The 13,895-nt window shown below is 33.0% G+C and overlaps 1 protein-coding gene across 1 annotated transcript; it reads right to left on the bottom strand.

Annotated features, from left to right (window-relative positions):
* Positions 1–5,286: 5,286 nt before the first annotated feature.
* LOC110465366 (four-domain proteases inhibitor-like) lies at positions 5,287–7,894 on the bottom strand. Its single transcript, XM_021521129.1, has 4 exons — positions 7,865–7,894; positions 7,345–7,533; positions 6,680–6,802; positions 5,287–5,534 (listed from the first exon to the last, which is right to left on the bottom strand). Exons 2-4 carry the CDS (start codon positions 7,503–7,505, stop codon positions 5,489–5,491), a joined length of 330 nt encoding a protein of 109 aa, XP_021376804.1. The 5' UTR covers positions 7,506–7,533; positions 7,865–7,894; the 3' UTR covers positions 5,287–5,488.
* Positions 7,895–13,895: the final 6,001 nt, after the last annotated feature.

Raw genomic sequence — 13,895 nt, 5'->3', positions numbered from 1 at the left:
AGATACATTGGGTTTTTTTCAATTATTTTATTCCTTTTCAACAATATATACACATATCACGGACTTATTTTCATACATTCTGAATAATTAAGTATGTCGAATATTGAAAGGATTTTTTCAAAATAAGATCCTTCATAATTATCATACATTTTCATTTTACTCTTCAGTGTAGAAAAAGAACATTCTTACGGGGCCATGAACATCAACATTTACATAAGTTTTCATAATCAATGCACAATTCCGTTCCTTTACTTTTCACATTGATATCACTTTGATGAATTTACAATGACAATTGAATGCAAAGTTACAGATAGTGTATACTGAAAAACAATGTTACTTTTAAAAACATTCAAATTCAATAATTACATGTACAACATCATTCATACAAAATCGCATGTGGTTGACGAATAAGGATTAGACAGCAAACTCAAACTGTAGGTACGTCATCTCCCTTAGTTTTGTCTGCATGCATGGATATAATGAGTAATGTTGTTTAACATTGTAAAAAAATAAAACTGATTGCAAATGACAATAAGATACGTAGTACATGTAGCCATTGAAATTTACATATCTAAAATCGTTTTCCTTTAGGAATTATCAAAACTAGATTAATCATATCTCTCATGTTGATTTCGTATTGATCACATTCCAAATATCTACCTATTTCCTTTACTTACATATGTAGCGAGTACTTGTGATATCTTTGATCGGAATGTTATGTTAAAAATAATTAAAGAAAGAATTGATTAGTCAGGAAGTACATGGTCAGATTTAAGTCCCAAGTGATTGGTGATTTATTAACATTTCTTATACAATATACAGATTATTGAATAACTATTTAACAAGTCATTTGAAGCCAATGTGCCTTAAGTGATTATCAATTTGGCTGACGCAATCGATTTATGCCCCACTTCAGCTAAATGTTCCTACTAATATATTCGTAATCAGCAGATTGGCGCAGTGGAAGAGTGCTGGGCCCATAACCCAGAGGTCCAAGGATGGACACCTCGCTCTGCTAATATACACATTTTTTTTCGAATTTATTTCAATCCTTTCCATTTATCAAATGTCAAATATAGGACATGATTTCATAATTTCCTTGAAATGCACCGCGTCCAGTAATTAAATCTCGTTTCAAAATGATATCTCTCAACAATCCAATATTTTCCAATTGATATTTTGACTAATCAAATCCACACTTTCTTTTATTTTCCAGAAAAGCGAGTTTTGTCATTCATAGAAAATACACTGTAAGAAGAGTGTCGCAAAGGTCTGAGGATCGAAACTTCGCTCAGCTTTGCTAAGATACACAATTTTGAGCTAGAAGTTTATCTTGTAGGACGTTTAGTGATGGTTTCTAAGAACTGTCGGCTCATAGCTCACTTATAGAACGTAAAAAAATGTCAGGGTTAACTTTGGAGCATGTTGGTAGCGAGGCCGCCAGATAATATCTCATTAATACACATTTTGAAAACCATAGTACAAAAAAGTTTTAATAGGATCTGTATCAATTGCTTAATGTAAAGTAGTTTAAACAAAGTTTAGCCATTATGTCTCTGCGCATGTTGTAAACTGGGTTTTTTTTCTGTCATAATCAACTGTTGAATTATATTTCCGTCTGAGCTGCCATTATCACTAGTCGTCTATATCTATGTCTATATCTATATTATATATCAATATTGGAATCTGCTAGCGAAGCGGTAGTCTATTCTTTGTGAGATTGAATTATGGGGTGCGGGTCGGCTGAGCAACACCGGTCACCCGTAGTTCGTTACACAGAAGCGCCCTGATGGTGCATAATCCAAACCAGACCCAGCAGTGCCAGGCATTGAGGTGTTAAAGGAAACAGTAGTGGTACCAAAACGAGACCTTCATCAATTCAAATTCAAATTCAAATTCTTTATTTCATTTTGAGTATATAAATCTCATCGATTCCAAGGAAATTTCATAATATACATTCAAAATCAACACAGGCTGTAAGATACAATCAGCATATGGAATTTATAATTTAGATACAGATGTCTTTTTATGAACTAAGAGCATGCAAATCAAACTAGTTAGAAGCCAACAGAGAAGAACATAGTAAACATGCATGATATATAAACCTACCCAGGTTAGTTAGTTCTTTGATATTAACGGTTGATAATATTTTGTCTATGCCTTCCAGTCTCTATTAAAAGAATGTGTGAAGACAGTCGTATTTTGACAATTGCTTTTTTGTACTTCCAACTTCTCACAGTCTTGTTTTGAAATATCTAACAATCTCTGTTTTACTAAAACCAAAACATGATGTGTATTGAAGCTACCCCGTGCTTTCCAGTATTCCGACATACCAGTAGAACATAGTTCTTGTTTAACAGAAGCCACCCAATTTTTACAATATGGGTTCGATTCACACTCATTGTACATATCTTGATAACATGCATTTAAAATACAGTTGCTAGAAATCAATAGTTTACACCAGTACTTCAAAATTCTAATTTTCCTCGAAATGAAAAGAGGATATCTAACCAGTTCGAAATAGATGATTGAGTTTGGTGTAGATTTTCAAACTTCTAAAATATTCTTACAAAATTCTAGATGTAGTCGGCTACACTGCCGACATATGTGTCAAAAAGTGGCAACGGTATGCAGAAATTTAACAAGATAGATTTGCATGATCTTTTAGACGAAAAATGAGATTTCCTACCTTGTGACGCTAATTGTTTCTGCGTTCATTTTAAAACTACCATTATAATTGAGTTTTACCCCCAAATAAGAAAAAGAATTTACAGACTCAAGTGTGACACCATCAGACTGCCATGTTTCATTTGCATGTAATACAGCCGATTTTCTGAAAACTACAAAAAAACAAATCAACGTTAACTGTTAGAGACCACCTCATAGTATATAATAACAATTCATCTAACATGTGTTGTAGGCCGTCAACACTTTCCGGAGGTGTACAGGGAAACTGACAAAGAAATACAAAGAGCTAACCATAAAAATAAACAATTTGAAAGAGGAGTGTAACGCACTTACAAAAACTACAAGTTGAGTGAACAGAAAGGTTACAAACATAAACGTCGTAAGAAGAGCACAGCTTCGGCACAGTTAAACATCCTATCAGAGCATGCTGACTTTCTTTTGGCCCGACGGCATAAGTACGAGACCATGGGTTCCAGGTGCAGTATTTCCTTGTGAACACAGATCTGATTAAACTGAAAGTTTTGTGTTGGAACATTGAGGGGCTTATTAGGTAGGTCTAATTTCATGTCTGCAAATGTTCAACACAAATGCAGCAACCCCTCTTGTACATTTTCTCTCAAACACGGATATTGTACAGAAATTGGCCATGCAATTATTGAATCGAGTATGGTTGACCTGGTAAATAACATTAAACCTGTCGAAACACCTAAATGTAATTTGATCTTTAAATGTTACAACGTGTCTATTCCCATCTAACTCTAGATTTATTTGGCAGAAAGCTGTGTGAGAGGGAATTTTACAGAAAGGTAAATTATCACAGTATGATAGGTTGTTCAAAATACGTGTAAAAGATCATGGAATAATAGTACAGGTTGGAATTTACATAATGTATACAATAACGAAATTGTATCAGCATTACTTAGTTCGTCAAAAGATAACTGAAGTAAAAAGCAAAAGCAGGCGCCTGTAGCGCTCTTATATGCCACCAAAATCACCAAAAATTGCCTTTTGAATCCTTTGCTAGGTATGTATCTTTGAATCGAGACAGTTGTCACTAGTGTTAAACTTCAAATATTAACGCTATTAGCTCAAAAGCTTAGTAATAACACATATTGAATGATTTAGTTGTGAGAGCCCTGAAGATAAGATAAGGAGCGCAGACACGCAGAGACGCAGAGGGGAGTTAACTCCAGATTCCAAACTTTGCAATACGATTATAGATGGAATTTCATTGATACATACAAATGTATAATGCTGGTATTTTGTCAATTTTCAATGAATGTCTTTTTACAGAGTATATTGTTCCCATTGTATTTACATTTGCATGGCATTGTCACTATATAGCCTCTTTGAAAGCTGAGTCGTTGATGGGACTTTGAATACCATGCATCTCGAGACACAATTCTTAGCGTATTAATACAACACTGACCGGAACTACAATATCCAATATAAATAAACATGACGGCTGCTGAAATATCGCTGGGCATTGTGAGATTTGACAATGTCATTGTAAATTTATGTGCAAAATAAAAAAAATAAAAAAACACCTTTATTACAACGAAAACAAGACCAACGTCTGCAATATCGTACAAAATGCACATAGGTTTAAATCACCAATGCCGGCAATGGAAACAATTTTAACGCTCATGCAATTTATCAGAAATATCGGCTGTTACACTGCACTAATCAACAGGGGTTCGTTACAAATGTCTGAAAAACACATATTCTAAAGACCTACTGACACATATGTTACAGACCTACTGATATGAGTCACAGCACACATAAACATTTCAGAAATGTGTAACGAACCTTTGCTCCGTCGCAAGATCACTCACTTCAAACGCTATCAGTTTCACGCGTCTGGAATCCACGGTTCCTCAGTTTCTGACGACATGTCAAATAACGAGGCTGTTATAGAATCTACTGACTGTTGTCAGGTTCCAATACAATCTACAAATAAATTCACGCCTGGATTCTTCACAAAATTAGCAAAGAGAAAAGTTCGAATTACCTTCCAAAAATAACTCCCTTGATGAGGGCAAGGTCGGATTTACGGTGTTCACTGTATTTGTCCTTGTGTGAAATTTGTTCCGGGGGAAAATCGAAACAATTTAGAATCTAACTTTCAGCTCAGAGTTCTATTGATAAACTTAAATCACCCTTTAAACATATCATACGCATTTGTATTGATACTGAATTGTGGAATAAAATTGAAGTGTTTGTTGAAATTTCAAAGTACTACTTTGTTTACCAATCAGCACACGACAGTTCGCTGTTCAACCTATTGAACGAAGTTGTGTGGACTGTCGATAAGGCGGGCGTTTTTAATTTTAAATATAAATTATAAGTGAAAAAAGGACATAAGACGTAGAGAAAACGCAAATATAAGTATTGATCTGTTTTTATATGGTATTTATGATATATTAGCGCGCATTAGGATTTGTTTGCTTGCAAAGCTGTGTCATTCAAATAGATCATAAATACCATACAAAAACAGTTCAGTGCTTAAGTAAATCCTCGATCGGGCGAGAATAAAGAGAATACTTATAATGATAAAAGCTGAAAAACAGGTATTAAATAAACAAATCAGAGACAGGATTTGTTCCAATCATTTTAACTTTAATTAATAAATCCTGATTTACTGTGTGAATTATAACATTAAATTGAATGTATGATTGATAATAATCGTATGTGAATACATCTGCCAAAAGTCAGGCTGGATAAAGCAATGGACACGTATGCTTGTGATTTCGTTGTGTTAATCATGCGGGAGTCAGGCTTTCTTCGTCACAGAGGTCCGCTATTTGGAATCATCGCAGATACCATCGTGAGCATTATTGGACCCCCTAGAAAATGAATACGGATGTATGTTAGAAATGCAATACATTTAGTTACATGAAATAAAATACATTTGTTTTATATTAATTCATTAATCGATCAATATTTCGTAAACTTTATATAAAAAGCAAGTCAGTGTTCTAATAATTACTATATTATTTTTTTACTTATGATACTGAACTGTGCATAGAAATCTACTGCAATTATCATACAAGCCTCAGATCACATACTTATTGTTATGCAATGTAGCTTATGTTATCTTTTAGAGGAGATGTAAACAAATAATTCACAATCAATTCAAATTAAAAAGATATTATCATAGCCGAGGAAGGAATATTTCTCATTCCGAAGCTTCTCCACACAGGTTTATTCAAATATTAAAGGAAATTTAAAGAGGATTAATTGTCTTTCATCAGTGATATGTGAAATTTTGACTTTTCGTTACACATAATTGGATTGTTGTCGCATTTTGCGATTGCAAAACACCGTGTAAAAAATGTATTTATCGACACGCATGCCTTCCATGTCTCTATCATACACACTTAGGAAGTTATTTTAGAAAACTATTCTCTATCGTACATATCAATATATATTGTAGACCAAGCCAACTATAAGTTCGTAATACAAGTTTAAAATGTCATAACTATGCATTTTATATATTTATCAAGTTTATCTGATATGTATTAGTACTCGCAGAAAAAACAAAGGAAATGCGACATCTTATGCATATCCGTGTTTGGAAAATTAAACACTTAACTTATCCGTACTTTGTGTAAAATCAACATATTCTCAACTAAAGATATGTCAAACATACATATATTAGCCAAGTATCTGTATTACCATAATGAAGTGTAAATGGTCGACCATTTTGTACTACAAATCGGTTATCATATCCGATATGTTTACTTTAGCGTGTTTTGCATGTAATCGCATAAGTAGAAAATTTTAAAATACCGCATTTTGTGTTTATTCAGATTCCGTAAAACAAGCTAATTATGCACTTATAATGTTTTAATAAATTTATTTGAAAAAAAGTCGCTTTAGGCATATTCGAGAAAATAGTTTTCGACAAAATCAAATGATGTAATGTGAACTTGTCAGATACATATACCACTGAAGACTTATATCAGTGTTGTTATGTATGTATACATACGCGCATTCTCTGCTGCAGTCGTTAGTGTAGGTTACTCCATCATCACCACAGACAGGCTCGTAGTCCATGGTACAGACACACAGGTCGTTTTCACACTTTCCACTGTGGAGCAGGCGGACATCGCTGAAAAGTGTATATTACTTAAGATTATAGTTATAGTTTTTAACATGTATAGTATACGGAGTAATAATGTAGATTCATTCGAACCAATTTTCACCAAAATTGATTACATTGTATTGTATCTGTATATTTGTAAATAACGCGGATCTGCCTCCTTTACTTAAATTATATTATGAAGAAGCAATCAAAACAGGTAATTTACATTGTTTTTCTAATCCTTGCTTATAGTCATTTTGTTCTTAAAGGAGTGTTTATTGAAAGATTGATAAAGTTAATGTTATTCCAATCAAATGTACCGATTAAACATTTATATCATTATTATCTTTTGCTTTTGGTCAAAATGCACGTGTAGTTTTATCGACCAATTAAAAACAATCAGTTATATTTTAGTTTTTAAAAATGGCTTAAGCATGAACCTTTGCTTAATGCATATGTAGATATATGAACTAGTGCTGTGGAATCAAAATACGTTATTGAAACAGATTCATCTGTAAAAAGAAGAGCCTGAACGTTTCAACCCGATCCAAAAAAACCTATATACTTACTTGCACTTTCTCATGCAATCGTTTCCATAAGTTTTACCGTCAGCACCACATACAGGAGTGTGGTCCATTGTGCATGCACATGCAGGCTTCTCTTCTTCTTCGATAATCGCTGTCAGGGCGACAGAAACGCAGACGGCAAAGAAAACCAATGTCAGCTTCATGATGAGGATTAGTGTGTCGGGATAATACCTGGGAAATGTGAATTATATGTTATTATTGGATATAAAATAATACATCTAATACATTTTGATAGCCAATATGTCAATGATTATGACCTAGATGAGCTATCCATTTTCACTATTCTGAATAAGTCGATATATATATATGTGGATAGATAAAGTAATTACGCTTGTTTGTTTTGCGGATCATTCATTGTAAACGGTTTTGTCATACAATATTAGAACTGACAAACTGTATATAATTTAACACATTCAGTGTCTCAATGATGAAATCAATATTCAGTGGGTAAAGTACTTGTTACAGTGTAACAATGTAGAAGATACTATACTGTTTTACAAACCTGTACTGGTGGTCTTCAGATCACTTGGGAACGTTTAGTTATTAGTCACTCCGGAGTTACACTATTTATAGGCAGTCATTTCAGTTCATCATCAATTATATACAGATGATACACGTTTATGAATATAAACAATGGTCAGGCAAGTAACATATTTGCAAAGGCCTCCGGCCTGTTGATCTGTTTACATGATAGCATGTTTAGATATCAATGTAAAACATTTGAACCTCCACCAAATCGACGATGTATTGTATTGTATTTATCGTGTGGTCTAGCATTGAGTTCTTATAAAAACGAAACCTATCAGAAGACGTAAGTCAGTTGTATCATACAACCATGAAACGTTTCAAAACATAGATCATTAAGCTTTAACTTACATTTTATGTATCAATATCCGCACCAGTTAGAGTACCAATTAAATGAAGCAAATGGCATTTTAAATAAAACATCTTCGAGGTAAGTCGTTATAGAAATTGCACACATGAATTTTAGAGCCATTTACTATTTCTTCAATATATATGTTCATTAATCTAATCAACAAAAGTTGCGATAATATTAGTTGTCTTGTCAAGTTATGGTGAAAATGTATACTTGTGTCGTTTTGAAGTTTGAATCAAAATGTTTCCTTAATATACTGCAAAAATACAACATTTGTCAACATTTTGAATTGACGAATACATTTATACTTTTGATTTTGACTCCACTTGTATTTAGAATTGATGATTTCTGATATTTCGTGAATTCTTGTCGTTGTTTTCTTGCTTCATTTTACCTTAGTTACGCTTTTTTATTTACGATTTATACATTCTGCAGGCGTTTTTGTTTCCTGAAACCTGATTTCCTTGGATGTCAGTGCCTGTCAAGATTAAAGAAATATTTCAATTTGTCTTCATCCAATGGATACTTTCCAGGATTTTAAAAGAAACAACAAAACATCCCTCCTATGCTAAATCAACTGACCTCCCAGTCGTTTTTGTTTGAGTGGAATGATTATTTCACTTTATTTTTTTTTGTTGATGTCTCCTTAGTTCTTATAATTGTCCTCTTTTTGGATTTATTTAAAGTAGCTTTTTACGTCTTACCTTCTGTTGTGCGTCACCTAAATCATACAATAGTAAAACTACCGTAGCACTATTGTAACGTGACTCAAACATACTATTGTTTGTTTCCATACATTTAATATAGGCCCTTATTTATCAAATGTCAGCTTCAGCTTCATTATGTTCAAATTATTCTAAAATTGATAATTGCACAAATTCCGTACAAAACAATTGGCAAAACAGACTATTGTATAAAGTTTTATTTCAAAGAAATAGTAACCGCTATGATAACAAGAGGCCAAGGGCCAACTAGTTCTCTGGAAATGTTACTGAAGAGCCTGAAACTGCAAAATGAATTTGTTGTGTACCAATTCTGTCTTGGCAGGTTACGTAAGCAATAATTCAATAATATATAATTGTGTTATCTTCATTCATTTATTTATGAAATGCATAACTAGACAAACCTATGTTGTTGGTCGTTTAAACTTTTTTCCTCAAATATTTTCATTCTTCTGGCAGTAACACTTCGTGAACTACTAAAACGATACTGATGACATTTTTGTTCCCCGATATTTATCTGCATACAATTGTAAAGCCTTTTCTGCACACCCGGAATACGGATTTCAGTTCTAGGGGTTATTTATAGCCCAGAGACTAAGGCCATGGATCTTCAATTTTGTCAAAGGTAGGGTTAACGCCTATGGAGATTTAACATTAGCGTCGGCCCCGCTTGGAATTTCAAAACAAGATAAATCTAAAAAGGTATTGGTATAGGAAGCTTAAATCAGGAACAGTCAGTTTCAGAATTCATTTTATGATAAATGGGACCTCATTGACTTTCACCTGTGTGGGTATTAAAGGTGCGGTAATACAAATTCTTTTAGAGCATTTAAATGACACAATATCTGTAAATAATATTATTATCTTGAGCAATATATTCCAACTGTTATTTTGATACCGAATATTACACTATTTCAAGATAGAATTGTTCTCTTTATTGAAAAATTATCTAAAAAATATGTGAAAAACTTGTGTTTCTTCATGACCAAAGGTCCTTGAGTCTTGATATTTGGCAAGTAGGTTGTTTATGTGAATGGGTTTAAGGTTTGTAATGATAACCTTGACATTCGTTTAAGTCACAAAAATCTAATGTACTAAAATAAATAATTGTAAGGGGAGTCAAGATTAGCTTTCCTTGTTTTATTTGTCTAGAATTAAAATTCCTACATACTTTGTTTAATGAATGGACAATAGGCAAAATAAAATAATAACTAGAACTGTAAGCCAAAGGCTAACTAATACATGGACCTTCGCTCCTATATAAACCAGAACTGTAAGATAAAGGCAAACTAAGGCAAAGTATTGCAAAGCAATCCATAGTCCACCACCAGTAATTATTTATGTATAAAGGTCACTGATATACTTCCTGTACTCCCTCCCGATGCCAAAACATACTTGCAAATCTTCCTAGTCTTGATGAACCAGTTTTGCTAAAATCGTCCTAGTAGTAAAGGAAGAGTTGTCAAGACAAAGATTTTTAACAAAATACCATAACTCCCTAAAATTGGTTGAAATTAAAAAATGATACCCTGATGCACGACATCAGGGGGTAATTACCATATCTGTAGTAAACTTTTATTAAAATCGGCCAAGTAGTTAATGAGACACACAAATGGTTTTTTTCAACAAAGGACAGTAACTCCTTTTTAAAGGGTCGGAATAAAAACATACTACTTGGATGCATAATGTCAGGGGGCAGTTACCGTATCTGTAAACTTCCGTTGAAATAGGCCACATAGTCTTAAAGGAGTTTTTTCAACAAAGGGCTATTACTTCGTAAAAGGGGTCAGATTGAAAAAAAAAATACCTGGATTCACAATATCAGGTGGTTGTTATCATATCCGGGAACTTTCGTTGAAATTTGTCTAATTTGACTTTAGAAGGAGTTGTCCGGACAAACTTTGGCAGACAAGCTGATTCCAGTATACCCCCTAACTTCGTTGCAGGGGATATAATAAAGTGCATAATAGTTTACTATTAAGATGATTTTATTGTTTATATATAATTGCATATCTTTGTCTATAACACAATCTCAACCTGAAGTAGTTCTCCAGAGGAAAGATTACTTTGGCAGAATACATATTCATGGGTTATTACTGCTGTACATAACTTTAAAACATGCATAATATAATAAAGTGTTTTGGTATGATACAAAAACAGAAATTGTATCGGTATTTACCATAATAAACATTGATAATCAAATTTCCATGATCATGTGAAATTGGTCATTGATCATGTTTGGCATGTTAAGTACTTTTCCGGTTTTGATATTACATACAAATGATTTTTTAGACAGAATATATATATGGAAAGTTTTTGAAGAAGTTTGAAATATAGACTACCATTGTAACTATATATAGGCAAGTTGACAATGTTGGCTATATTTTAAATTTTGTGAATTTTTAGCATGTTTTTCTAATCAAAAGTATCACTAAGCTTACTTCATGTATACCAATATGACATATTTAATATCCAAATAACAGTAATTTTATTCTGTATACACTATCATAATTCATTTTCAAAATAACATTCCCCTGTTATATTTATCTGACATTTTGTTAGGATGCTTCCGTCACTCATCCTGGTGTTATGCAAGGAGGTCTTCTACGGTTATCAGTAGTAATTAGGAGTAATCATTTATGCAGTTATTGATAATTTTTATGTATCTACATATGGCGAAAGAATAAAAGATTCAAAGTGGTGGGCCAAATTTCGACCCCACCCTTCGCTTGTAAACGCATTTTGCGGTCTTACTATGTATCTTTGGTTGTATGTTGTGAGGCCTGATTGTAGGCTTGATACCATTGTTGTTCAATTTCCTGAACAAGTGACTTTTTTGTTAATTGCCACTCTGGTAATTAACTAAAATATAGGTATAAATGTCTGTATTTAGTAGCAAGAATTGGTGGTACAACATATGTCGTCTGCTATATTTGACGGTCCAGCGTGAAAATTAAATAGATTTATTATATGTGTTTTGTTGACCAAGCGTTTAACCTTTCAAGGTGAACTGATAAGCTTGGTCGGGATAAAGTAATTAATTTTTAAAGTTTACAGTGATATCATCAGCCTCCACAGCACACTCTTATACTGTACACGGGAACATGTTTGCTACACTTTAATTTGCACCTGTATCGCCCCGCGTAATTAGGGTGAATGTGTCATGACAGAATGTATCATTAGTAAACGAAATAATAACAGAGAACGTAACACAGGGAGAATATGGATTTTTCCGGCGAAAGACGAAAGTTGACTGGATGAAAATTCCCCAGTAAATAGTTTATTGAATAACACTGATCGTGTTTCTGGAATGTCTCCAATCAAATTCACGAAAGGTTTGGAACCATCAACGAATGCACATAGATTAGATCATGGTGTAAAAAAAAAGGTGCACACCTTGCTCTTCCATCATCTTCAGCAGGCTTGTGACCTATGGTCAGCTAGTGCACGTTCTTATATAGGGTGCTAAAATAGCCACAAATTCATTCGGCTTTTGACCTTCTCACCTCCTTCTAATGGATACCGCCCGCTCATATCAACAATAGATACAATTAGTGCAGTACCTTAACATTCGTAATATTGAAACATAACAAAAACAAAATATTACTAGCATATTCATAAATTACATTAAAGGTTTAATTTGTATTTATATTATGTATAAGATATGTATTGTATTTAAAATATTTTATATACTATGTGATAATATGTGATACTATGTGATACTATGTCATATATCTTTCATAGTATATAAGATATATGTATTATATGAGAAACATAAATTTCTAAAGAAGATAGCTATATGATTTATGAGATATATAGTATATCCACAAATCTCGTTGCTATATGAGACAACTGATATAGAACGAGATTTCGAATTTCACGGCACACGAAACACGAGAACAGGTCATCAACATTCACCATCAATATCTTGTTATAAAAAAAAATCAGATAGATAATGATTATGACCAAAACAAGAAAAATCGTCGAATTAACGTCCCCCGCTGTGGCATCCGCAGATTGATATTGTCATGTGGATATGTATGGATAAAATCAACATATCAGAGTTGAAAAAGAAACTGTAGCCTCTTTAATTGTGAAAAATATATATATATTTTTTTAAATTGTCCAGACAACTCCTGCAAAACTATGGGGCCAATGTCAACGGATGTTTACAGATATGGTAACTGCCCCCTACCATTGTGCATCCAAGTTTTATGTTTTTATAATATCGGTTAATATCGGTGACCTATATACTTAAATAATTACTGGTGGTGGACTATGGATTGCTCTGTAATACTTTGCCTTAGTTTGCCTTTAGTTTACATTTCTGGTTTATATAGGAGCGAGGGTACATGTATTAGTTAGCCTTTGGCTTACAGTTCTAGTTATTATTTTATTTTTGCCTTGTGTCCATTCATTCAATAAAATATGAAGGAATATTAATTCTAAACAAATAAAACAAGGAAAGCTAATCTTGTCTGACTCCCCATACCAAATATTTTAGTACATTTGATTTTTCTGACTTGAACGAAGGTCACGGTCATCAACATTTACAAAACTTAAATCCATTCACATAAACAACCTACTTGCCAAATATCAAGACTCAAAGACCTTTGGTCATGAAGATTCACAAGTTAATAGAAAAGTGGAAAGAACGCTATGTTTTTTGGGTTTTTTTAATCAATCTACCGGTTGTCAATTGTTTTGAAATTCCTGAGGTTAAAAGGTATTATTAGTAGCCAATTTTAAGCAAGTATGGAAAATAGACTCGGTTTAGAACTATGTAAATTAACTTGTCGAAAATGGCAATTTTCTCATTAGTAATAAAATTTCACATATTTTTCTGCTTAAATCTTCAATAAAAAGAACAATTCTATCTTGAAATAGTGTAATATTCGGTATCAAAAAAAAGGTTGGAATCTGTTGCACACGAT

The sequence above is a fragment of the Mizuhopecten yessoensis genome, unplaced genomic scaffold (genome assembly GCF_002113885.1).
Source record: "Mizuhopecten yessoensis strain PY_sf001 unplaced genomic scaffold, ASM211388v2 scaffold11073, whole genome shotgun sequence".
NCBI lineage: Eukaryota > Metazoa > Mollusca > Bivalvia > Pectinida > Pectinidae > Mizuhopecten > Mizuhopecten yessoensis.
The sequence above is the reverse complement of the archived record's forward strand: the minus strand, read 5'-3'. Positions and strand labels throughout refer to the sequence as shown.